Source organism: Oryctolagus cuniculus, chromosome 10, assembly GCF_051225735.1.
Source record: "Oryctolagus cuniculus isolate XC-2025 breed Fujian yellow rabbit chromosome 10, ASM5122573v1, whole genome shotgun sequence".
NCBI lineage: Eukaryota > Metazoa > Chordata > Mammalia > Lagomorpha > Leporidae > Oryctolagus > Oryctolagus cuniculus.
In genome coordinates this window covers 95,145,374-95,171,832 of record NC_142876.1, presented here as the reverse complement: position 1 = coordinate 95,171,832, position 26,459 = coordinate 95,145,374, and the positions used below count along the sequence as shown (strand labels likewise).

The following is a 26,459-nucleotide window of genomic DNA, read 5'->3' as shown; positions in this document are numbered from 1 at the left end:
TCCTGTAGCATAAATTTCAACTAGAACCCAAGGCATAACCTATTTGCCATAACGAAGGCACAATATCAAACAATGCACAGGCAAAAATTTTTCAACTTCGGTCCAGTGACACAATGATACTCTAAAAACACAGAAGACTTACAGAGAATTTATGTAATACTGGTCTATATCATTAGCTTTTTCTTAGATTTTCTGTATCCAGGAAGATACTATTCAAATGAACCATCAAACCACATGCACTAATCTACATAAAACTTTCTGTTAATTAGTAATGTTTAACCAGTATATTAGGTCTACATTCTGCTTGCACTGAACACATAATTTTGCCTTATGCCACAAAAATATATTTAATGGGAATATAGAAATCATATTTTCATACCAATGGGCTGATCAAATGAAATCTTTTTTTTTTTGGAGAAGAATAACATTAGTTTCAAAGGTCCCTGTTTTCAAAATGGTGGCAGGTTTGTTTAAGTGGTGATACATCTCTGTTCTGCCTAAATTAGATGTTTTATTTTTGGTATTATCACTTCTTGGCCTTTTGGCTAAGATCAACTGTAATATCTGTTCTTAACAGTTTATTCGTGGTTTGCATCCCTAAACTATACCTGATCAGCAGCTTGCTCCAAATTGACTCTTATCATGATCATGGTGATCATATCAATTAAAAGAAGCTTAAAAAATTTAATAGCTCCAGAATGCCATATGCGCTTATTGCATTCTCATGTTTGGAACATCAGATATGAAAATTACAGGTATAAAGAAACAGCAACAGTCCACACACCACGTGTAAACCTATGCACACACAATGCCAGGATGGCCACTTCTCTAAGCTGCCCAAAATGATGCCACAATATAAGGGCAGGTAAAGCATTTATCCTATCAACTAAGGTACTGCTCAAAGGGGACAGAAATGTCTGTTACATTAAGTCAAAAACATTTAAATAGTATCTCTAGATAACCAAGATGAGTAAGGTGATCCATACAGAAGAAGGAAAGAAATCTGTAATTAGGAAGTAAATAGTAGATGTTTAGCAGCATAGACTGGACTCTATCCACCCTATGCTTACAACAATTCTCCAGCTAGGACAACCAAAAATGTCCCTAGATGGTGGCAAATGTATCCAGGGGGTAGTCACTGGCATGTCATTGAGCACAGTGCCTTAGAACCACAGTCAACCTGGCTGTAGATTTGACTTTGGGATGCCAGCCTAGCTCCTGGCTTCAAATGCAGAGAAAGGTGCCTAGACCCTTATCCCTTAGAGGGTGAGCGCTCTGCAGAGAGAGTGGCTTCACCTGACCATGCTCCACCTAGGACTCAGGAAGACTCTCTCAATTCATGACTTCATCCATGACTGGCTCAGGGAGCTGTTTAGAGGTCTCAAGTTATCTTTAGAGGTATCACTTCCTTGAGACAACAACCAGAAGGATGCAAAACGACAAGCAGAGAAAGAAGATCAGGTGGTGGTGCATGAAGCTGGCCATAAAGGAAGGAAAAGGTAACCAGAATCAAAGATCACTGCAGCCTTTCTTTTTCCTTCATGCAACATATTGTATATTTTGAAAAAATTCAGACCTGGTGTTGTGTTTTATTAATTTAATTGGTTAGCTATTTTTATCACACCACGTAGTGGCTACATCTCTGCTGTCTCTATATTAAAAACAGACCCCTTTATAGATCAATCTCAGCTAAGTTGCTTAAATTGTAGTTGAGCAAATCTCTCAGAGTACTGATCCTCATTGTCTTGTGAGATAGGCAAAAAAACCAAACTACTAGAAGAATGTGGGGGTGAAGAATATCCCAGCACTGTCCTGTCCTGTTACTCTGGGCACATTACTCAACCACTGGCTCTCCATTCAAAATTGGTGATTAGAATAGTGCCTGTAGGCCAACGAGGTTTATTGGAGGACTCACAACCTGCAGATGCAAAACCACTAGTGTCATGTATGGTAGACAGGAGGGGTACAGCTGACAGCAAATAATCATTTTAGTATAAAAATCATCATTTGCGTTATTATAATCAGATAGGGCCATGCATAATCAGCAATGACATCTCTCACAATCCTAGGTCAGAAGTGAGAACCAGTAAAGGAAGCATGTACTTTGTAGAAGAACCACAGGTTCAGCTCCCTTACTCAAGCCTTCATTCCTTTTTACCTTCCACAGTAAAGGGAACGAAAGCCGGAGGTGGTAGGTGTGGGTAGAGCAACAGTCATTGCCTCCTCTGTGTTGTATTATTCATGGGATGGTTCCATCTTGCAGCCTACACAGAACATGCTGTACTGAGAACAGCGAGGGGGGTTGACATTTCACGAGGGCAAACGACTCTCCTCAGAGCTCACGATATTCTTGGACCAGAAGCAGATCTCAAAGCAAGTTCTCATTCCTTTAAGAATTGGCTGAGCTTATTTTGATGGAGGGCCATTACATGCCAAGAATTTTGCAAGGAGCTGAAGTATCTTGGGGATCATGACGGGGGCACTCAGTGGCCCCGTGAGCCCTGTGAGGGAAGCCAACACTCACCAAATGAGTGCATAATTCCAAATTGAGCCAAGAATTCATCTCTAAGAGTGTAAAACCTCTCTCCAACTGAAGGATCAACAAAGACTTCCCCGAGTGAGTAGCACAGGACTGAGTGGAAACTTCAAGTGTAAAGCCTGGAGCCACCTTTGAAGAGAGGGCCTGGGTAGACCCTGCCGATCAGAGGCACTTGTGTGAAATCTGAAACTCAGTCCCAGAATGGTGAATCTTGACTGACAGCATGATGTGAGGGCGGGCGGGGGGTAGCCACCAGCAGAGAATTTACCTGAACAGACTGACATTCCTCATCGCAAGACCACAGTGAGATGTGCCTTCTCTCAGTCTCCTACAACTGTCCTGGTTCTGCAGCATCTCTGATTTGGCTCAACAGACTAGACTCTGGGGCTCTAGATATTCCCTCTTGCTTAGGGTAGCCAGAGGCACCCATACTGTGTGTTGCTTTCCACTGTCCGGTATTCACTATTACATGTGTCTATCACTCCCTGCCAGACTGTCAGCTTCTTGAAGACTGCAGAATGCCTTATTTCTCTTTGAACCTCCAGGACCCAGAATAGTGACTGAATGACACACAGAAAGCACTCAGTAAATGAACATGATTTTGCATGTGGCCAATAAATCAGGAGGTTTGCCAATAATGAGGATAAAATTCAACTAGATGTTTAAACACTGAGAAAGAGCTTGTATGAGTCAAAAAGTCGGCCCCATCTTACTTCAATTTTACACTAAGGTGGAAATCTCCATATTCTGTACCCATCTGTCAAGGTACCACTTGTCCTTATAAATCTTATGAAGAAACTCATATGCTAATAGCCACAATTCCATAGCATCATGACCCCAGCTTATCATCATTCAAAATTTTCACCACCAGGCTTACAAAAAGGTAGCAAAAAACTGCTAATGTGGGAAGGTCCACATACACCGCTCCCAGGAGCCCACTCCACTCATTCCTCCCTGCCTTCTCCCACTCACAGGGCAATCCACGCAGTTAGTAGGCAGCCAGTGAACTTGGCTTCCACAGAGATCACCATCTGTTTTTCTACCCCTAATAAATAAAGTACCTATGCTCTGTAAATTCACATTGCTCATGGGATGCAGATCCAGTATGGAAGTGGAGATAGAATTTTGGTCCAATTATAACGACTTTTTAAAATTTTTCTTGGGTAGCATGTTTGTGCTGCAAGAAATCTGTAAGCTCCTAACAGTCCAAATTTGATCTTGTTCAAATAGTACTACCATGTCCTCAAATCCTGGCCATTATACACTTTCCAAATGTACAATGTCATCAAGGTTTTATGACATTTCCTACAAAAACTCAATAGTCAGGTCGCACTTCATCAGTTGAAGTTTCAAGTCCCGTATGAGAGCATAATGCCACAGCTGCAGCATGAAAACCACACTGCTCTTCTGACTCCAGCATCACTGCCACAAGGGAATAGCCCTCTAAACACTTTCCACACATGCATATGTTTGTCCCCTGCTAAAAGAACATCACATTTTAGAACCAGGCAGCAGAGTCACAAATATGGCAGTAGGGCCAGGATGAACTCAGTCTTCTTACAAAAGCCTGATGAGAGATGGTCTGCCACCTGGGGTTCCTGCTTATTCAGCGTGAGTTCCTCCTTCATGTGATCTAACAGCCTGTGTCCATGCCGGGTCTACATAGGAGTGGAGAGTTCTGATACCCAGAGCTCTGAAGGCAAAGCTGACAGAGGTGCAAGCTTCGCCTGGCCAGGTTAAACGTGGCTGGGAAAGACACTCGGTTCTACTGGCATCAAAACACAGTACGAGTTGCCAGCAAGTCTATGAGAAAGAAATATGAAGTAATACTGCACCTCTGACTTTGACATGAGTTTATTATTCTTTCATGCCAACACACCCTAATCCAAAGCTTATGCTGTTCCCATCCAACCTTACCCTAAAAAAGCCAATTATACTCATCGTGGTTGAAACTCCAAGGAGTCTACTTCCAAAGACAACTGCTTCATTGACCCATTAGCTTCTGTATTATTTCTACATTTTGAGGCAGTTTCCAAATTGTGTGCATCACTTCTTTGGGGATTATTCCTCTTTCATATGGCAACTACGACAGAGCTCCCACCCCATCATTATGCTGCCAATGGTTTCATTTCCTTCCCAAATACATCAGTAAACACTCGCTGAGCCACCTCTCCAAACATACTTGAAGCATTCCAAATCCAGGATCTATATGGATTAAACACGTGGATATGGTGATCCTGGTGCCAAAAGGAGCCATCACTTACAACTGGCTTCATTCAAGAGCTTCCAGATTGCTTCCCAAATCTTTGAGTCTGGCGGTGAGGGCATAGTTTGAAATCTCATAAAATATTCACATTGCTGAAAGTGCTCATTTGTCACTTACACACTGAAAGTGCCATCCTACAATTTTTACTCAGAAAACAGTTGTCATTTACTCAAGAATCAGAGTGCTAGGGTGGTGCTGTGGTGCAGTGGATTAACTCACCATCTGCAATGCCCACACCAGTTCTAGTCCCAGCTGCTCCACTACCCACCCAGCTTTCTGCTTATGTTCCTAGAAAAGCAGCAGAAATAGCTCAAGTCCATGAGCCCCTACACCTACATGGGACACTTGGATGGAGTTCCAGGCTCCTGGCTTTGGCTTGGCCTAGTACCAGCCATTGTGGCCATTTGGGGAGGGAACCAGCAGATGGAAGATCTCTGTCTCTGTCTCTCCCTATTTCTTGGTAACTTTGCCTTTCAAATAAATAAGTAAATCTTAAAAAAAAAATAAATGAGAAGGCTCAGGCCCACCTCCTAGGAAAACAAACAACTGTGACAATCTCATAAGCAGTGTTGTATTCATAAAAACTAAAGTCCAAAGGAGAATGAACCTTATTCTCTTGCTTTGTATTAACCAATTTATATTTTCCCAAAGGCAAAAAAAAAAAAAACCCTTATATCTAGATTGTGTGACCTTGGGCAAGCTTAACACAGCTTTCATATTCCTCAGTTCCTTATATTATTCATTCCACCTGTCTCACCTTATGGTCAAGAGTCATTGTGCAGGTGACAAGCACAGTGGAGTATCCAGCATACCATATCCAGTATAAATAAGTTTAATAAATATCAGTGTTTGCTAGCCTGCGCTGCTGGAGATTTTAAATGAAGCATCTTCCAGTGACTCCTTAGAAATGTTCCAAGATTTGCTGCCATAATTGTCTCTCCGTTATTCCAACCTGCCCTAAATAGTCCTGAGATTCAACAGTCCTTAACCATCTCTGCACAGGTCTCTTCTACTTACCTATATTAATTAGCTGGTGAGGCAAGAGAGGTCCAACAACTAGGACCTTGTACATTAAGATCTTGATGGTATGAATTAATAATACATCTATCAAAGCACCAGTACTCTGAGAGTTCCAAGCAAATGCACTGTCCCTACTTTTAACTCTTTGGTAAAGTCTCTATGGTATGGTTTAAGTCTAACTTTGTTTTATTTTTTTTTAAATGAGAGCCTCATTATTCTGTATTTAATGTCCTGTTCGGGTTTCTTTCTGACTATAACAGAACAAGAATGCACTAGGAAGAGACCAGCTGGCTCTCAGAGTTTAGGAAAGACCAGAAAACTCCCTGATGAAAAGGCAGAATCATGGGCAGGTGTGGTCTGGATATTGGAAATTCTGTGATCATTTTGTCACAGCCTCTCCTAAGAAATAAAGGGGCACAATCTGTTGTGGACACCTTGGCATACCTCTGTTCTGCAGTCAAATTCCCAAGAAAGAACTTCCTCATAGTGGGGGGTAGGCATGTGACCTGACTCTGGCCAATCAAATAAATGCTCCTTCCCAAGAGTTTATGGAGCACATTCATCGATTCGACAAATATTTAATGACCATGTATACCTTCTGGGTGGTAAAGATAAAACAGTGGAAAAAGAATAAAATCTGTCCTCCTGGAATTTACATTCTAGTAATATAAAAGGACAAATTTTAAAATATATACATTTGTCAGATGGTGATAAGTTCTACTTACAAAAATAAAACTGGATGAAGGAATACAGAGGGTAGGAACATGGGTGGTTGTGCTATTTTATGTCAGAGGGGCAAAGAAGGGCTACAACAAAGTACCACTGACTAGAGCAGAGACTTGAAAAAAGCCAAGGAATGAAATGTGTGGATATTTATAGTTCTGTCCAACAGAAACATAATGGGAACCACAAAGGTAATTCTAAAATTTCTAGTAGTCACATTACAAAAATAAAATAAAAAACAGGTGAAATTAATTTTAATACGATGTTTTATTTTAGCCGATATGTCCAAAATATTTACATTTCAACATACAATTGAAAAAATGATTAATGAGAGATCTTACGTTCTTTTCCTTGTAATAGATATTCAGCATCAGATATGCATTTCACATTTACAGTACATCACAACTCAAGAGCTTAATAGCCACATATGGCTCATGGCTACCAGCATAGGTCCAGGAACAGAATGTCCCCATGGAACTTCCTACAAACGTCAAAGCCCTGAGACAGCAGGCCTAATGTGTTTACTGAAGAGCAAAAAAGGCCACAGTGGCTCATGTGATGGGAGTAGAAGAGAGAGCAGCAAGAATGGAAGTCAGCACAGTGAGAGGGGATGTAGTCCTGTAGAGGAAGGCAGGCCCATGTAAGGGTTCCACTGTTACTCTGAGTAAACATGGAAACCACTGAGGATGGGAGGAGCTTCCTGGGCCCATGGCCTGTGAGCCTATATTTGACCCCATGCCTGGTTTAATCCTGAAATTTTCTAGTTTTTGAACAAGAGGCTGTACATTTTCATTTGCACAAGGCCCAATCAATTATCCCCCTGGTTGTTACTGGAGAGTTTTGATCAGAGTGACATGAATTGTTTTATGCTTTAAAAGGATTACTAGCAAATATAAGGCTAGGAGTAGGAAAAACAGCCAGGATGCTGTTGTTACAAGCCAGGTGAGAGATGATGGCGGCCAAGTGACACCAAGAGGAGGGCCCAATTGGTTGCACTGGCCTGCAGCTACAGCACGGTGCCAGCATCACACCTATGCAGAGCCATGTCCTGCTCAGCCAGTTCCACAGACTTCTGCCCAGTTTCTCAGGTGGGTGCCTGGGAATCTGAGAACCCTATATATTTGCAACACATTTTCTTTTTTATAAGACAGCAGCCATTGGTTCCTCTTCTTGCCTCCCCTTTTTTCTAGAGGGAGGCAGGACACTCTGTGGACCCAGCAAGACTGTGCAGATATAGCACATGGAAGTTCTCCAAAAGAAGAATCCAGGTGCCATCAGAAGATCAGGGTCCCTTTGAATGTTAACAAGCTGCTGAAAGGAAAAAGGAAAGAAGGGACTACAGACTATCTTCTGTGTTAGGTCACTGCAGATGGAACTTCTTATACTTCCTCTTCATTGATTCTAATTAAGTAAATCCACATGGATTTGGCAGGTGATGTAGTCAGAATAGGACACCCAAAATGCATATGCTGAAACTTTGTCTCCAGGGTGACAGGCTTAAGATATCGGGTCTTTAAGAGATAATTAAGAGAATTAAGAGAACACAACAACAGACACAGTCTTGGAAGCAGAGATTGGGCCCTCATCAGACACAGAACCTGCTAGCACCTTGATCAACATCCCAGCTTCTGGAACTGTGAGAAAATAAATTTCTTTTCTTTACAAATTATCCTGTCTCAAGTATTTTGTTATAGAAGCAGGAATAAACCAAGGTAGCAAAATGGGACCCGGTAAAGTTGATGTAAATGCAAAATATAGCTAAAATATAGTTAAGTCCCACAAAATGCATTGCTCATATCTCAGTAATAAAATGAAAAAACATTAACTTTGAAGACTTTCAGTTGTTTTACATTTAAATGTGTTCAATTACCTCCAGGTTTAAGCTGGCAAATGAAAACTAAATTATCAGTATTTAGATTTTAGTTAATCAAATAGAAAATCCATGAAGCCATGTTACAAATGATACAATGCAGCTACCAGTAAGGTAGATAGCAGTAAGTAAAAAGCCTATACTTTCTAATCAAAATTCTTACAAGGTAATTTATTGGCCACATGCTCAAGTGTTATGAAAAGGACAAAACACAGATGTTATCAGCTCCCAACCGCAAGGACTTAGGTCAGCTGCTCACCTTCTTCTGAAGCACGTTGATTTTCCTTTCCTTCACTTCTAACATGTCCTTCATGTCACGAATCTCTCCCGCCAGAGTCCCCTTCTCCTCCGTGAGGTCTTGCAGCTGTTTTGTTTTCTTATTGAGAAAAGATTCTTTCTCTTCCAGTCGTAATCTCAGTGCATCTACCTGAAACCAGGAAAAAAGAAAGAAGGCTTCATGGGGCACCATTAGTGCTGTCCTAGGAGGGGGTAGGGGTAGGTCCCGGACCACTCAGAGCCATGTGCTTGGCCAGCCCATGTCCACTTGCAAGCTTTGTGGGCCTTTCTGAGCAATAACGCTTTTTTTCTTTTTACCATATATGGTTTCTACAAAATAAGACATATATGACAGTGTATTTCCATGTTTGTGTCCGTGCTTATGGGAAACAAAGCACAGGGGTACTCCTCGTCTCTGAGAGCCCAGGGAGGGGAGATGCTGCTCAGGCTCTCCTCCCAGAATATGGAGAACACAACGAACATCTGGAAGAACAAGATTGACACGTAGAGAAACACTCCTAAATTAGAAAAATACATGTTGCCAGGAGGAAGTGAAGGCTGCCGGGGGAAGAAACTGATGTGGAAACAAAACACCCATTCTCCGGCTTTATGAAAGACTGCTTTCCAAATACTTAAAAAAAAAAAAAAAAAAGACAAAGCAAACCCCAAACTCCCTAACTCTATTTTAGCTCAAAAATTTTAAAAATTACAATTCTTGCCTTTCAAATGTTATTAATAGAAAGAGAAAACATCATCTTTATTTTTTAAATTTAACATGCTGAAGGCCATGTGTAAAGAAAGTTCTATTTCTGGACTACACAGACTAAATCATAGGGGAAAAAAATCACTGGGGTGGCAGAAAAATGAGACAATCCAAAGCATATGAAAACAATCAAAAGATCATTTTAAAGTTAATCCTTTATAGCCTTTTTAAATTCTACTTAATTGATCTATACCGTATTTGTATCTGTGTTTATAAATGTACACTAACTTAGTCTTAAAAAGCCACTGCGACAAATACTTTATTTGAAGGTTGATTATCAATAACAGTATGAGATTTCCAAGAAAATTGTTCTCAGCTGAACAATGACATTTAATATATTACTAATAAGACATTTCCTTTCTTATTGATTGTAAAAAAAAAAAAAAAAAAGAAAATGAAAAAGATTTGGATACTTTGCCAAAACTATTGTACTGCCATCTTAGCAGATACCAGAGCTATTTTCTGAATTTCTGTGTCACTCCAAAATTCTTACGTTGAAATTAAATCCCCAAAATGACGGCATTAACAGGTATGCTTTAAGGAGGCAAGTATATCATCAGGGTGGAGTCCTCATGAATGGGATTAGTTGCCTTATAAAAGAGACCCCAGGGGATTTATTCATCTCTTCCACAACAAGGAGGAGCCATCTATGAAGCAGGAGCCCTCCCCAGACACCAAATCTTGGACTTCCCAACCTCTGGAACTGTAAGAAATACATTTCTGTTGTTGATAAGCTACTCAATCAGGGTATTTTGGTATTTTTGTGGTGATAAGCTACTCAATCTAGTATTCTGTTATAGTCCCTTGAATGGACTAAGTCGACCACAAGCACTTATGCTTTCTGAATTGTTAAAGATATCTAAATATGTGATCAACACATAAAGGTGCGGGTTGGATGGATCCATGGGTTCCAGGATCATCTTCTATAATATGTCCTGGTCGCTCTGGGGAGAAATATTTCAAATTAGTCACAGTCCCCTTGATGTGCGAAAGGAATATACTATGTTTACTAACAAATCAAAATTACATAAGATCATACAATGAGTCTAAAAGATGTACTCTCAATATGTTTACAAAAATGTTGATAACAACATTATTCATAACAGATCATTCCGAACTGAACTCAAATGTGAATGAATAAAACTGTAATTTCCTTGGGATAATATCTAGCCATAAAAAGGAATGAACCAGAAACATGTACAGAAACCCAGGTATATCTTAAAAACATGTTGAGTGGAAAGAATCCAGAGGGCTGATTGGATGATTCCATTTTCATTTCTATGAAATTCTAAAGGAGGTAAGACAAATCTATGGTTACAGAAATGACAGCGATGATTATCAGAGGTAGGAGGTAGACAGGACTGATTACAATAGGCCAGGAGGGAATTGTTATGTCCTCTAAATTGATTATGAGAGTAGTTACATAGTATACAGATTTGTCAAGACTCACAGAACTGCACAGTTTAATAACTGATACTCCAATGGACAGTTATAATTTATATTTCAATAAAGTTAAAAATGCATGACTGTACAATAAAGATTAACAAATTTCTTACCAGATTCTCTTTCAAGAAAGGAAGGGAACAAAATACAACATAACATCTCATCCTCGGAATCAAATTATCATATAACCCCAGTGGAAGAATGACAGGGGTGGGGCCGATGGGTGCACATGGATAATGAATGGGTTGTTGAGGTGAGGGAGGAGTTTAATCCTCACTCTCCACACCAGGAAATCAACAGACAAAAGTTACATCAACAACCAGGAAGCAGAGATGAAGGCATGTTATTTAAAGACATCTAAATAATCAGGCAACAAGAGTTAAAAGGGGTTGCCTTGGGCAAAAAGAAATGAGATAGAGCTGCTGTATCTCGTAACAAATTTTGTTGAACATTTTCACTGTTTCATACAACAGGCAAGTAAAATTTGGATGAAAAGGAAACAAAGATAAATTTTTCCCTAAAAAGAATGAAATAATACTATCATAAGTAAAATAGATAGATATGCAAATACTATGAGGGCACAGAGCCAAACGGCAACGTGGAACAAGGGAAAGAGAGCCCGGCTTTTAGGCCCAGTTCTACAGCTCTCTGTGAGGATTAGGATGAGGAACTCTCCTGTCCCCCCTTCCCAGCCTTCCAGCAAACAGCCTAACCAAAGTACTGTGAAACCAAAAGTTGACAACAGATACTCTCTAAGCGTCTGTAATTTCAAATGCAGGAGTTAGTTGTTGGTAGAACATACCAAGAAAGGATGATAACATCAAAGATAAAGAATTGTTATTGGAGTAAATTTCCTTCTCTTACCCTTGGCAACAAAAAAGTGTCAATGTTGTCTTTCTAAAGGCCAAAGGTGATAGGGAGTGGCTGACGCTGTGGCACAGTGTGTAAAAACAACCGCCTTCAGTGCCGGCATCCTTTTTGGGCACTAGTTGAAGTCCCTGCTGCTCCACTTGCGATCCAGCTCTCTGCTAAGGCCTGGGAAAGCAGTAGAAGATGGCCCAAGTCCTTAGGCCCTGCACCCCTGTGGGAGACCTGGAAGAAACTCCTGGCTCCTGGCTTCAGATCGGTGCAGGTCTGGCCACTGCGGTCATCTAGGAAGTGAACCAGTGGATGGAGGATCTCTCTGTCTCTCTCTGCCTCTGCCTCTGCCTCTCTGTAACTCTGCCTTTCAAATAAGTAAATCTTTTTTTTTTTTTTTAAGTGATAAAGATGAGTGAGCAGAGTTTTTCCAGTTTCTGATGGCAAAAGGAAGATGGGATTGGGATATCCCAGCAAGGGAAAGGGTGATGACAGGCATGAGCTTAGAGTTCCAGCACGGCCTGACTGCCTTATGAGAAAAGGTGGCGATTCTGTGATTAGAGATGCTGAGAAGTGCAGATTCATCACAGAGCTGCTGGCTGTACCTGTTCTTGTGGGATGGTACAGAGATAAGAGCAGGGAAGGTAGAAAATTCATGCCAGCTGATGTCAACACGGCAGATTCTCAGGTGGCTTACCTCTGGCTAAAGTTCTCTTTAGGGGCTGCTCCTCTTCTAATCCAGCTCTCTGCTATGGCCTGGGAATCAGTGAAAGATGGCCCAAGTGCTTGGGCCCCTGCACATGTGGGAGACCAGGAGGAAACACCTGGCTCCTGGCTTCAGATCGGCACAGCTCTGGCCATTGCGGCCATCTGGGGAGTGAACCAATGGAAGAAAGACCTTTCTCTCTGTCTCTCCCTCTCACTGTCTGTAACACTATCTCTCAAATAAATAAATAAAATCTTTAAAAATAAATAAATAAAGTTCTCTTTACCTACCAATCTGGAATGACACCACAACTTTTCTTTGAGTTTTCACCCTATCTAGTGAAAATGACTTTCCTCTTATGCACAAAGTGTGGACATTTGGTGAGTTCCTTGCAAACTGGCAGGACATGCTGAGCATCCCAGCCCATAATAGTGGTTAACAGAGGGTACAGTCAGTTATATAGATTTGTACACAATCTTACCAGGGCTCAATAGGATTCAGAGAAGCAATCCATGATTGCGGTCCCATTAGCCCCACATAGCTATACCTGGACTAAAAAGAAATGCCCACCATCCAAACCAGAACATAAATAACTTACAACACAGGAGGTAGTGAGTGCTGCTGGATAGAGTATAGGAAAAGAAACTGTGTAATGACAAAGAGGACACTTAATATTTGCAGCACCTTTTTGCCATGTGTGATCTATCAGTGCCCTGTTGCACCTTCCTGACCACAGAAGAGATGAAAAGCAACCCTAGTCGTGAGAATATTTCTGCAGGAATAAAATAGAGAGCAAGGATGGTTGTGATCAACACACTACTCACAACACCCAAACTCAACATGGCAGGAAGGAGTCGCTGCCAGCTGAGGTCTTGTTTGGGAGTTTATTCTCCATGTGCCGGAAAGCACGCACTTAACTTCAAAGGAATTTGGATCATGCCCTTCAATCACCTCCATTCTATCTTTAGATATTTGCGGAGTCTCTGAGAATTGAGAAATGAAGCTTGAGGGCCTGTTTTGTTATTTTTTTAATATAAAACTTTGACCTGAACCACATCCAATCCTCAACCAGCATTAGCCCGATTTGCAGTAAGCAAGTATGACATCATTTCTAAAGTCAAATTTGAACTTCCAGATGGTGCAAAACCACAAGCAGACGCACAGGCCCCTGATGCACAGTGGTTTAAACATGGGGAAGATCAAGCAAGAAAGAATACTTTATTAAAAATTAGAATATGTAGCTCTAAACTGGGTATCAATGAATGTGATTAAAGTTCTGCTCACTAATACTGCAACTTCACTCAACAGTGTACATCATTCTAAAATGAATCAGAAAAACCTTGAAGTCTAGATTATATTCCAACATCAGGTAGAAACACAAAAGTTAAAATGTTTGGGAATGCAGAATACTTTTTTCTGCCTCTTCACTCAACACCAAATAATTTTAAGGACCCTTGACTCTCTCTCAAATTCTGGCAGTTGATTCAATAATAATACTTGGCAAAGCAAACAGCACCATCATTTCCCAGAAAAACAAAAGAAAATTAGAACTGTATGATAGAGTCAGTGCACAAAGACTCATAGAGTAGAATTTCCCATCTTTACATACGACTTGACCACATGGGAACTAGCCACCTAATGTTAAAACTAGGACAATCCTTCCATTTTAGGAGAATGACTCATTTCCTTTTGATCTGGTTGTGTATGTGTGTGTAAGAGCGTGTAACATATGAAAAGTTAACCTTTTATCTGGCAGTATAAAACATAAAACATTTGTTATCACTTCAGTTCCAGGTAATAACTTGAAAGCAAAGGACCATGGCAATGAAATTGGCAAAAATTGCTAAAATCAGAGTTAAGCATTATTAATCTTCATGTCAGCACCCAGGAATTATAGCCAGTTCCAAGGGTGAGGTATGTTTCTAGAAGTTCTACCCAACAGGCTCCTGACCTTTCTGCCATATTTTATGTGGGCCTTCAGAAACAGTTTCAATGTTGTGACAAAACACTAAGTGCTACTTGATATGCCATAAATAATTTTCAAAAATCAAACGGTTCATTTCAGTTTTAAAATGACTACAGCCACACTTGAGCACAAAGCATTTGAGGGAGAAACAGGGACCATGTGAAAATTTTCACAGATTAAATACTACTTCCTAGACAACACTTCAGGAATTGAATAAGCATACTAACACAAAGAACAACCTTAAAAGAAAACGAAAAAAGAACCTTAAAAGAATATTGAAACTGGAATGCTCACAAAAGCTTCCAGTATAGTTTTCTTTCACATTCAAAATTTCTTCTGTTTGTATTCCCTAATAGAAGATGTGGGATAAGAGAATATTTGAATTTGATTCAAGTTGCAATCATTCACATGGGGAGGCGGTCTCAAAGTTGGAAGTACGCATGATACACACAACCTCCAAAGACAAACACTAAAAATAACCCAAACCTAAAGCTTGTGGTAGTAACCACCCATCCTCACTCCCATCCAACTCGCTTTGTCTTTTGGAATTCAGGGAAGATTCTGGGTCCCAAGCCTCCTTGCAGGAAGATGAGGTGCCACGCTTTATCAGGGAAATGTGAGCAGGATACAGGCACATCACTTCTTTTGAGTCCCCCCTCCCAACTCTGCAGCTGCCTCTGAGACCCAGGCAGCTCCCAGCTTCCAAGATGGCAGACTCTTGGTGAGGCCAGGTCCTCAAGTGACCCTGCGAAACAGGCTGCCCCCACCATGCACACACCAATCTTCAGTCCCTCACATGAGTTGGATTCACAGTATGATGCGTTTAACCACTCCCAAGATTATTACAACAACTTCTGCTTTTGCTAAGAAGTAGGCACCTTCTAAAAGTAGAAAGATTGGTTCATCTTATCAGTTACCATGAACCTAAGAGGAAGCAAGGCCATTGTGCCTCCCTTTACTCTCCCTACATTCAGATTTCAAAATCTACTTGCCCTCTCCTTTCCCCCCAAATTTAAAAAGGGAGGAAATGACAGACAGCTGAGAACAGAGGTAAGAGAAAAAGGAAGCAGAATCCTCAAGAGCCGACATGGGAATTAAAGATTAAGATTCTAGGGAGGGCCGGCGCCGCGGCTCACTAGGCTAATCCTCCGCCTAGCGGCGCCGGCACTCCGGGTTCTAGTCCCGGTCGGGGCACCGGATTCTGTCCCGGTTGCCCCTCTTCCAGGCCAGCCCTCCGCTGTGGCCAGGGAGTGCAGTGGAGGATGGCCCAGGTGCTTGGGCCCTGCACTCCATGGGAGACCAGGAAAAGCACCTGGCTCCTGGCTCCTGCCATCGGATCAGCGCGGTGCGCCGGCCGCAGCGCGCCGGCCGCGGCGGCCATTGGAGGGTGAACCAACGGCAAAGGAAGACCTTTCTCTCTGTCTCTCTCTCACTGTCCACTCTGCCTGTCAAAAAAAAAAAAAAAAAAAAAAAAAAAAAGATTCTAGGGAGATGGAAGAGAAAGAGAGACAGAGAGACAGAGAGAGAAAGAAAGAGAAAGGATCCCTTGAAGTCGTCTACCTGAGGTTAAGTTTAAGTTTGGCTAGAGAAGTGGCTCAAGGGGCTAACTTTGTCTCGATATCCTCCACATTGCAATCATGTGTTCAACCAATTTTAGGCAACAGCCATGGACTTACCTACAGGCCTTCCAAATGTGGGGAAACATAGCTAAGGTGTCACAAGTAAAGTGGAGATCATAATCATTCCTCCTTCATCCCGTTATTTTGAGGATTAAATAACAGGTAATGCTCTTAGCACAGTGCCTGGCACCCAGAAACACTCCATAAATTCTTGCTATTGTTATTATACTTTATTATTCTGCTTTCCACAACCTCTAATCCACTGATTTATATGCTGCAGGAATGTAATAAAAGGCGCTGATCAACAGCACTGGGGAAGAGTAGAGAACTAGCAAATAATGTTGTGTGCTCTAACAAGCACCAGAGAATGCCACCAGCTGACATGGATTTCAAACACGCTAGTGTGCACCTATGATGTGTGCGTCAATGCAGAGGGGTGTCTGGGTAAGAAAGTACCTGGGTGTCCCAGGAGAGAATCAATTCTTCAGGCGCACTTAATTAACCTATGAAAGGCTTTAAGTAAAAGCTGACACCCCAGAGTCAGCTACCAAATGCACCTTGATATTCACTACATTGGATGAATAGCAGAAAATTGTTCAGTAAGCATAACTGACGTAGTGAAGTGAGTGGTGGATGAGATGTGTGGAGCAATTAGACAATGTTTTATAGGCACAATGACTCTTCTAGGAACAAGATTTAGGATGCTGTATCCAAATATATATATGTAATTTTAAATGTCCTATTAGCCAAAGCATAAAAAGGTGAAATTAATTTTAATAATATGTAATTTAAATTACCATATTCAGAATGGTATGAATAAACATATAACTGACATGAATGACAATGTTTTTATTTCTTTCAGATTGTCTTCAATACTCAGCATTTATTTTACACTTTCAGCACATCTCAGTCAAAACTAGCCACATTTAATTTCTACAGTCACATGTGACTTAGGCTTGCCATTACTGTCAGCACAGGTCTACAATTAGAATAAACTCCAAAGTTTCAACCCTTGCAATGGAGTCCCAGGCTTGGAATGTTGGTCTCACCTGCATACAGATGCCTCAGGAGGATTTGGGCCCAGCAACAAACACAAGATTGGCTGCTCCCTGCCACAGGAAATACCATCACACTAGGAAGACAGCTAGAACTTCAAGGAGTACACAAAGGTGTTGTAGGACTGATGTACACCCTCACCTGGGGGTGGGGTATTGCAGCAGATGTCCTATAGCCCTCTCCTCTCTAACCATAAGAGGCTACCAATCTCCACAAAAACAAAATCAAGTAACTATTTATGACCTAACTGGTGTGGTGATTCAGTCAGCATGAATCTATCAAAAGTCTTGTTGAAAGAAGATCTCAGAATACTCAGTGCTTTGAAAAATTTTTATACCTATCTCTAATGACATTAAAAGCTGCCTACAGAAGAAAATGTCCCTCAGTGACTGCATGATCAGACTGATGATGAGGGTGTGTCTGCCTCTGATTCTAGGCTGGTTACATCATTCTACTCTTCCACTTTTGCAGCTTGTTTGATTTTAGAGGTCTCTTCTCTGTAAGGTTTCCTTTACATAGCCAATAACTAGAACCATTTATCCATCCACTCAACGAACAGGAAGAACCAAGTTTGTGCTGGGCATTGTTCTAGATGTTAGGTATACAGCCTATTAAAACAGTCAACCTCTAACTTCTTAACCATATATGTGTGAGGATTGGGAGTTGAAGCAGAGCACCTCAGTTTTATGTCATTATCATTAATAAACATGAGTTTGAGGATAAGAAGGGAATAACATAGATGTAAAATCTAAGACATAAAAGCTTTATAATACAAACTTCAAATTAGAAATAGCAATATAAAAATGATCAATTTTTTGTTTTAAAAATTATTCCTTTTCAAACAAAAATTATATACTACTACAGTTTTAATGTTTTTATGATGATTTTAAAATTTATAAGTGAAATTGAATGAAAATGTTTTCACTTGATTGCTGTTTATAACCCTTGCCCATTTTCCTGTTGGATTTTTTTAAATTTGTTGAACTCTATTTCATAGAACCATTAAACCAAGCTGGTATTGTGGTCTAGTGGGTTAAGCTGCCATCTGCCACACCTGTACCCCATATGGGCATTGGTGCAAGTCTCAGCTGTTCCACTTCTGATCTAGGTCTCTGCTAATGTACCTAGGGAAGCAGTGGAAGCTGTCCTCTGCACCCACATGGCATACACAGAGGCAGTTCCGGGCTCCTGGCTTGTCTGGCCCAGCCCTGGCCATTGCAGCCATTTGGAAAGTGAACCAGCAGAAGGAAGTTCTCCATCTCTGTCTTTCTCTTTCTGCTTCTCCCTCTCTCTCTCTCTCTCTCTCTCTCTCTGTAACTCTGCCTTTCAAATAAATGTTTTTTTAAAAAAGAGTCAAAAAAGAACTACTAGACCTTTGACTATAATGTAACTTAAAATGCTATCTCAGAAAATCACAAAATATTAAGTTGAAAAATATTTTCTAGATTTGTCCACTTAAAAAAGCTTAGTGATCCCTGTTAAATATAAGAGTGGGAATAAGAGAGGGAGGAGATGTACAGTTTGGCACATGCTCAATCGGACTTGCCCCAAACGGCAGAGTTAGAAATGTGCCAGAGGATTCCAATTCAATCCCATCAAGGTGGCATGTACCAATGCCATCTCACTAGTCAAAGTGATCAGTTTCAGTTCACAATTGATCATAATGATAGGAGTAAGAGTCAAAGGGATCATATAAACAAGACTAGTGTCTGCTAACACTAACTGATGGAATTAAAAAGGAGAGAATGACCCAGCATGGGAAGCAGGATACACAGCAGACTCACAGAACGGCAGATGTCCTAACAGCCCTCGGCCTCAGAATCAGCCCTTAAGGTATTTGGATCTGGCTGAAGAGCCCTTGAGAGTATTTCAGGCATGGAAAGCCAAAACACTCTGGCAAAAAACAAACAAAAAAAAACCAAACCAAAACAAAACAAAACAAAAAACACTAAATGAAAGATCTCCACGAGTGAGATCCCAGTGGAAAGAATGGGCCTTCAAAGAAGGAGGTACCTTTCTCTGAAGGGAGGACAGAACTTCCACTTTGACTATGACCTTGTCTAAATAAGATCGGAGTTGGCGAACTCAAAAGGCTCCTATAGCCTTGGCAACTCATGACAAGAGCCTAGGGTGATTACTGATGCCATAAATAAGAGTGTCAATTTGTGAAGTCAACAACAGGTGTCACAACTGTGCACTTACTCCCCATGTAGGATCTCTGTCTTCATGTGTTGTACAATATGAATTAATGCTATAACTAGTACTCAAACAGTACTTTACAATTTGTGTTTCTGTGTGGGTGCAAACTGTTGAAATCTTTACTTAATATATGCTAAATTGATCTTCTGTATATAAAGATAATTGAAAATGAATCATGATGTGAATGGAATGGGAGAAGGAGTGGGAGATGAGAGGGTTGCCTGTGGGAGGGAAGTTATGGGGGGAGGGAAGCCACTGTAATCCAAAAGCTATACTTTGGAAATTTATATTTATTAAATAAAAGTTAAGAAAATTCATCATGCAGCAGAGAGAATTAATCTCTTTGTAGGGGACAGCAAAAAAAAAAAAAAATTAGCTACTTCACAAGTGATGAGCATTCACACTATATACCCAGTGTGTGGTCTCTGAAAACCAGGCCTTCCTAAGAGAAACTGATTTCTTCATAGAAATAAGTTTGAGGTGGCAAATGTATACAGTGAGTACAAAATACCTTGCTGAATCAGAAAGCAAGAACATTACTAAAGACCAATGGAATCTTGTGATTGGCCAGGGATGGGAAAGTTTGATGTCCTATTCTCAAAAACCACTTAGGCTATTCTATGGCAAACAAACACCAGGGGACAGGAATGGAGGCTGGGGGACAGATAGGAAATTGCTGTGGAGAACCAGAAGGGAGGCATTGCTGCCACACTAGGATAGAGGAGTGTGAGAGATGCATTCTGAAATGGGATCGGGAGACAGCTGGCAGAACCAAGAATTTGTACATGTATCTGTGAAATGAAGGAAGAAATCCAAGATGATTCCTAGTTGATTGGCTAGAATGTCTCAGGAGATAATGAAACTACTGCCTGCTCTGAGAAAGATGGGGGAGACTCAGACTTGAGGAAAGAAAATCAATAGTAAAGGATAGGACATGTGTAGTAACTTCAGATGGCTGGGAAACATCCATAAGGCAAAAGGCTATACAATTCAGAAGCTCCTAGACCATGGTCTGACCCAGGCGTGGATGAAGAACTCTGTAATTGGATCAGCATTTCTCCAGAAGACTAATAAGCACAACTTGTGCACATTTAGATGTGGCCATTTGAGATCAAATCAGGAAAAACGTGTAGGGAGAGGACAACCAAGCAGTTGGAAACAGAGAAATCCCTTTCCTAAATGGCCTCTGGGTCTCAGTCTCTTGTGATAAGGTCTTGCTCCCTCGCATAGGCATGAGTAGTAACAGGAGAACTGTTCATTTCAGTAAGCCCTTGGGTCTTTCAAGGTGGCTAGTTAATGCCAATGCTGTACGTGTCCTCCTGTTGTCCATGGTGGCCAATGGAGTGACACTGATTGTGGAAATCAAAGATTATTTGATCTTATTTCTGTGTGCTAGCTTCTAGCTAGTAATCAAAGGCTTCTATACAAGATGAGTGGGAAAGCCCACGTTATATTTTAAAATACTTAGCTAGCACAAAGAGAAACAACAATGGCTATATTATAGAGTTCTTCATAATTTACAATATACCTTCCTGTTAGATTATGTCTGTTCTTTTATATAGCTTCAACACAGAAAAATAAAATTCAGGGATATTTAGTATTGTAGAACCACATGCTATGCTTATAAAAGCTAAGTTACAATCACTAGCTTGTTAATAACACAGTTGATTTTCAGGTTGTAAAGATGCATTTATCTTACCTACCTGTCAAAAAATTATACCCAAGTTCCATATGCCACCTACTTGAAGAAAACAATGGTGGTTTAAGAGTGCTTTGTATCACCTACATGGAAGAATTCATATCATATGTGGGTTAATAATGCAGCCAACTTTATAAAGCCTGTTTTCATACTTAAGTTTTTGGCTACTTCTTACACTAAAATTAGGTGGTTTTAAGTGACTAGTCCAAAGTTCAAAATTTAATGTTCAGTTCAGTTCCAGCAAATTTCTGAAAACACATGGGAATTGTAACTCATGTGTTAATACTTAAAGTTTTTGTTAATAAAACTTCCAACACTAACCTTACCTCATTGAACTTACCTCACTGGTTTTTATGCTCACTATAAAACTATAGCTGTCATAATATTTTTGAATTACTACAAAAGGAAGTAAGCCATTCCAAAGTCAATGTTATTTTGCAACATGATGATAGTTATAAATTCAAAATACTTAAAACCAATTTGCAAAGCCATCAATCTCAATACCTCCTAACATTTGAGAAGTCCATCTTCAAAATATTTACTATTACCAAAAAAAGCAAGTTTAAGAAAATACCACGTATCACCTAATATTGTACTTTCCCTTTAAGTAGGCACATGAAATTGTGTTTTAACATAAAATTTAAAAATACTGATCTTACTTAGATGTTTCAAGGAAGTTCTAAACTATCATTGAAGCCCAAAGAATTTAAATTACTAATAATTTAGTACTAAGATTAAGCAATAATTTTGTGATATCAAAGTCAATGCTTTTCAATAAATCCAAATAAGTAAGCTCAAGCCAGGTATCTTGGAAGTAGTTATGAAGAACAAGTTGGAGAGTGCAACTGTTTGATTTAAATCCAGGTTTTAGTGCCATGACTCTCAAATATTTCTGGAAGACGGGGACCTATGTTCAAGGGTCCATGAGTTTGGAATAAGAAGTTTTCTCATACTATCTTTTCTGTTCCTTGTTACGTCATGTTTCCTGTGAAGGTTTCAAAAGGTAAAATGAATTGATTCTGGATCATGCAAATAACTCATTATAACCAAGGAATGCTAAGAGATTTCAACAGAGATGGTCCTTGACATAAGACTGTCTTACAGTGCTTTAATCTATGTAAAAGTGATACACATTCAGCAGGATACTATGAAGGTTGACTTTTCCTGGGCTAGTGACACACAACTTTCCCTCAGGATGCTGGGCAGCAGCAGCAAGCCACTGCTCCCCATAGGCTATCAATCACAAGAGGAAACTACTGACACTATATCACGTACCGTGTTGCTAGGTTGTGATGCTCAGTAGGTCAGGGGTATTAAACACATTTTCAACTTACAGCATTTTTGATTTACCATGGGTTTACTGGGATGTAACCCCATGTAACTTAGGGAGCATTTGTATGTGCCTTTGTGTTTGCACATAAGATTGCTTTATGGTGAAATGGAGAAAGCTTCGAAGGCATCACTTACATCCTTCCAAGCCCCAGCCACAGTGCCTCCTGGTGACCACATAAACAATGGGTCCATCAGCTCTCATATGAAAACAGCAATCAATGAGGAAACTGGGACATCACCAAGTATACAACTCTGCAGGCCTAAGCTAGCACCTGAGCCATAGTGGTCAGTCCCACAGTATATCAAGAAGAAATTTACATTCAGCAAACGCCATACTTTTCCCCATTCAATTAATGATATTAATTTAAATTTTATTAACTTTTACATTGCAGTTTCATCCAGTATGTGATTTTGATTTGGATTCTTTTTTTTTTAACTTTTATTTAATGAATATAAATTTCCAAAGTACAGCTTATGGATTACAATGGCTTCCCCCCCATAACGTCCCTCCCACCCGCAACCCTCCCCTTATCCACTCCCTCTCCCCTTCCATTCACATCAAGATTCATTTTCGATTCTCTTTATATACAGAAGATCAGTTTAGCATACATTAAGTAAAGATTTCAACAGTTTGCTCCCACACAGAAACATAAAGTGAAAAATACTGTTTGAGTACTAGTTACAGCATTAAATCTCAATGTACAGCACACTAAGGACAAAGATCCTACATGAGGAGTAAGTGCACAGTGACTCCTGTTGTTGACTTAACAAATTGACACTCTTGTTTATGGCATCAGTAATCACCCTAGGCTCTTGTCATGAGCTGCCAAGGCTATGGAAGCCCCCTGAGTTCACTGACTCTGATCATATTTAGACAAGGCCATGGTCAAAGTGGAGGTTCTCTCCTCCCTTCAGAGAAAGGTACCTCCTTCTTTGATGACCCGTTCTTCCCACTGGGATCTCACTCGTGGAGATCTTTCATTTAGGTTTTTTTTTTCCCCCAAGAGTGTCTTGGCTTTCCATGCCTGAAATACTCTCACGGGCTTTTCAGCCAGATCCGCATGCCTTAAGGGCTGATTCTGAGGCCAGAGTGCTGTCTAGGACATCTGCCATTCTATGGGTCTGCTGTGTATCTCACTTCCCATGTTGGATCATTCTCTCCCTTTTTGATTCTATCTGCTAGTATTTGCAGACACTATTCTTGTTTATGTGATCCCTTTGGTTCTTAGTCCTATCATTATGATCAATTGTGAACAGAAATTGATCACTGGGACTAGTGAGATGGCATTGGTACATGCCACCTTGATGGGATTGAATTGGAATCCCCTAGTATGTTTCTAACTCTATCGTTTGAGGTAAGTCAGCTTGAGCATGTCCCAAATTGCACATCTCTTCCCTCTCTTATTCCCACTCTTATATTTAACAGCGATCACTTTTCAGTTAAGTTTCAGCACTTAAGAAGAATTGTGTATTGATTACAGTATTCAACCAAAAGTATTAAGTAGAACAAACAAAAAAAATACTAAGAGGGATAACATATTAAGTTGCTCATCAACAGTCAGGGTGAGGGCTGATTTGGATTCTTAGTTCTTTAAGATCTGAAAGTGCATTTGGTCTTATCTTTGGCCCCAATTAAATTAATCTATGTTGGAGGCAGCACTGTGGCCTAGTGAGAAAAGTCACCGCTTACAGTGCCAGCATTCCATAGGAGTGTCAGTTTGAGTCTTGGCTGCTCCACTTCTGATCTAGCTCTTTGCTATGGCCTGGGAAAGTGGTGGAGGAGGGCCCAAGTCCTTGGGCCCCTACACCCGCGTGGGAGACCCGGAAGAGGCTCCTGGCTCTTGGCTTCGGAATGGTGCAGCTCTGGTGGTTGTGGCAATCTGGAGAGTGAACCAGTGGATGCAAAACCTCTCTTTCTCTCTCTCTCTCTCTCTTCCTCTCTATAACTCTGCCTTTCAAATAAATAAATCTTCAGAAAAAATTAACATAATAACTACTGAAAGCAAGACTTGGCATCTACAATATTCTTTTTATCATTTTAAAAGAAATTTCTTTCCAAGTATATGCAATACTCCTATAAAGTAAAAATATTTGTTCTTTGAAATTCCCCTGGGTGTTGTGAAAAAGTTAACTGGGGGTGTGGGAGTGAGGGTGATCAAGCAGATGTGGGAAATGTGGTGAGCTCTCATGATTTATGGTAGACATCAATGAACTGAAGGTTCTGGACAGTTCCATGGCAAAGATCTTCTGACACTTGATTTCACTTACATTTTCCTTATCTATAGTTTTTTACAGAATCTGTTTTTTTCTAAAAGCATGTAATAATATCCTTCAGAATATTACTAGCAAAGACTGTTCTAAAGAATTTTGAGAACTCATGGACAAGATACATTTGAGTCTAGTATAATGGGACACTTCACTGGACTGGATTAAGGAAGTCTCTACTCAGAGTCAACTAAGTGCCTCTAAGACATCTAAGGCTAGCACTTTGTTAGGTGATGTGCTCAGGGATACACTGGAGGTAAATGCTGATTATAGGCGGAAATCCTCAATCTCTGAGGCTTACAGGGTGAACACAGCACGGCTGTGATTTAATGTCCTATCTTCTGGTTCAGAATTGATTCCAAGGGCCAGCCCTCTGGTGTAGCAGGTAAAGCCACTGCCTGTAATTCTGGCATGCCCTAGGGGTGCCTGTTCAAGTTCTGGCTGCTCTACTTCCAGTCTAGCTCCCTGCTAATGGCCTGGAAAATAGCATAAGAAGATGGCCCAAGTGCTTAGGCTCTTGCCACTCACAGGGGAGACCTAGATGAAGCTCTTGGCTCCTGGTTTTAGCCTGGCAGAGTGATCGCCATTGTGGCCATTGTGGGAGTGAACTAGCAGATAGAGCACCTCTCTCTCTCTCCCTAACACTGACTTTCAAAATACAGAAACAAATCTTTTCTTAAAAAAAAATTCATTCCAGGTCCATTTCTGATTCTGCTGGCATCTTAGGGTTGGGGCATTGGGGAAAGTTGTTTATTTCTTACCTACTTCCTCTATAAACCAATGAAATTTTCCTAATGTTCTCTAAATTTTCCTAATGTTCCTAATGCTCTCTAAAGTCATTATCTATTATAAACGTTCAGGATCGCAGGAGGTGAATGTTCCAGATGCTAAAGCCTATTTTAAAGCTTTGGTAATTCAAATAGTTTGGCAGTGATTTAGGAAAAAAAACAAAACAGTCCATTAAAAAAAGGAGGTCCCTTTATTAAACAAAACAGGTGAAACTTACATTCAGCAGAGAAAATATGTTACGCCATTTATTAATGGCTACAAACTGAATATTTTTTTTCTTTTTTTTTTTAACTTTTATTTAATGAATATAAATTTCCAAAGTACGACTTATGGATTACAATGGCTTCCCCCCCATACCATCCTTCCCACCCACAACCCTCCCCTTTCCCATTCCCTCTCCCCTTCCATTCACATCAAGATTCATTTTCGATTATTTTAATATACAGAAGATCAGCTTAGTATACATCAAGTATGGATTTCAACAGTTTGCTCCCACACAGAAACATAAAGTGAAAAATAATAGATGATTTTTTTTAAATGATGATGAAATCAGAGCAGACCTATTGTCATGTTTAATCCCAGTGAGAGTCAAGTTGGGAATTGATAATTTCTTTCTTTCTTTCTTTTTTTTTTTTTTACAGAGGATCAGTTTAGTATGCATTAAGTAAGGATTTCAACAGTTTGCACCCCCATAGAAACACAAAGTGAAATATATTGTTTGAGTACTCGTTATAGCATTAAATCTCAATGTACAGCACATTAAGGATAGAGATCCTACATGAGGAGTAAGTGCACAGTGACTCCTGTTGTTGACTTTACCAATTGACACTCCTGTCTATGGCATCAGTAATCTCCCTATGCTCCAGTCATGAGTTTCCAAGGCTATGGAAGCCCCTTGAGTTCTCCGACTCTTATCTTGTTTAGACAAGGTCATAGTCAAAGTGGAGGTTCTCTCCTCCCTTCAGAGAAAGGTACCTCCTTCTTTGATGACCTGTTCTTTCCACTGGGATCTCACTCGCAGAGATCTTTTGTCAGAGTGTCTTGGCTTTCCATGCCTGAAATACTCTCAT

General features: G+C 40.3%; 1 protein-coding gene and 1 pseudogene across 26 annotated transcripts in view; one reads left to right on the top strand and one right to left on the bottom strand.

Moving 5' to 3' along the window:
• Positions 1–26,459, bottom strand: part of ERC2 (ELKS/RAB6-interacting/CAST family member 2) — a 1,012,357-nt gene that overhangs the window by 578,274 nt on the left and 407,624 nt on the right. For all 26 annotated transcript variants that reach the window (XR_016214779.1, XM_051852281.3, XM_089306079.1 and 23 more), the window contains one exon: positions 8,678–8,845. Coding sequence is in view for 25 of the 26 variants with exons in the window: in XM_051852281.3 (XP_051708241.1) it covers positions 8,678–8,845 (168 nt within the window). In the remaining variant the exon portion in view is untranslated. The remainder of the gene's footprint in view (positions 1–8,677; positions 8,846–26,459) is intronic.
• On the top strand, positions 526–688 carry LOC127492591 (U2 spliceosomal RNA; annotated as a pseudogene).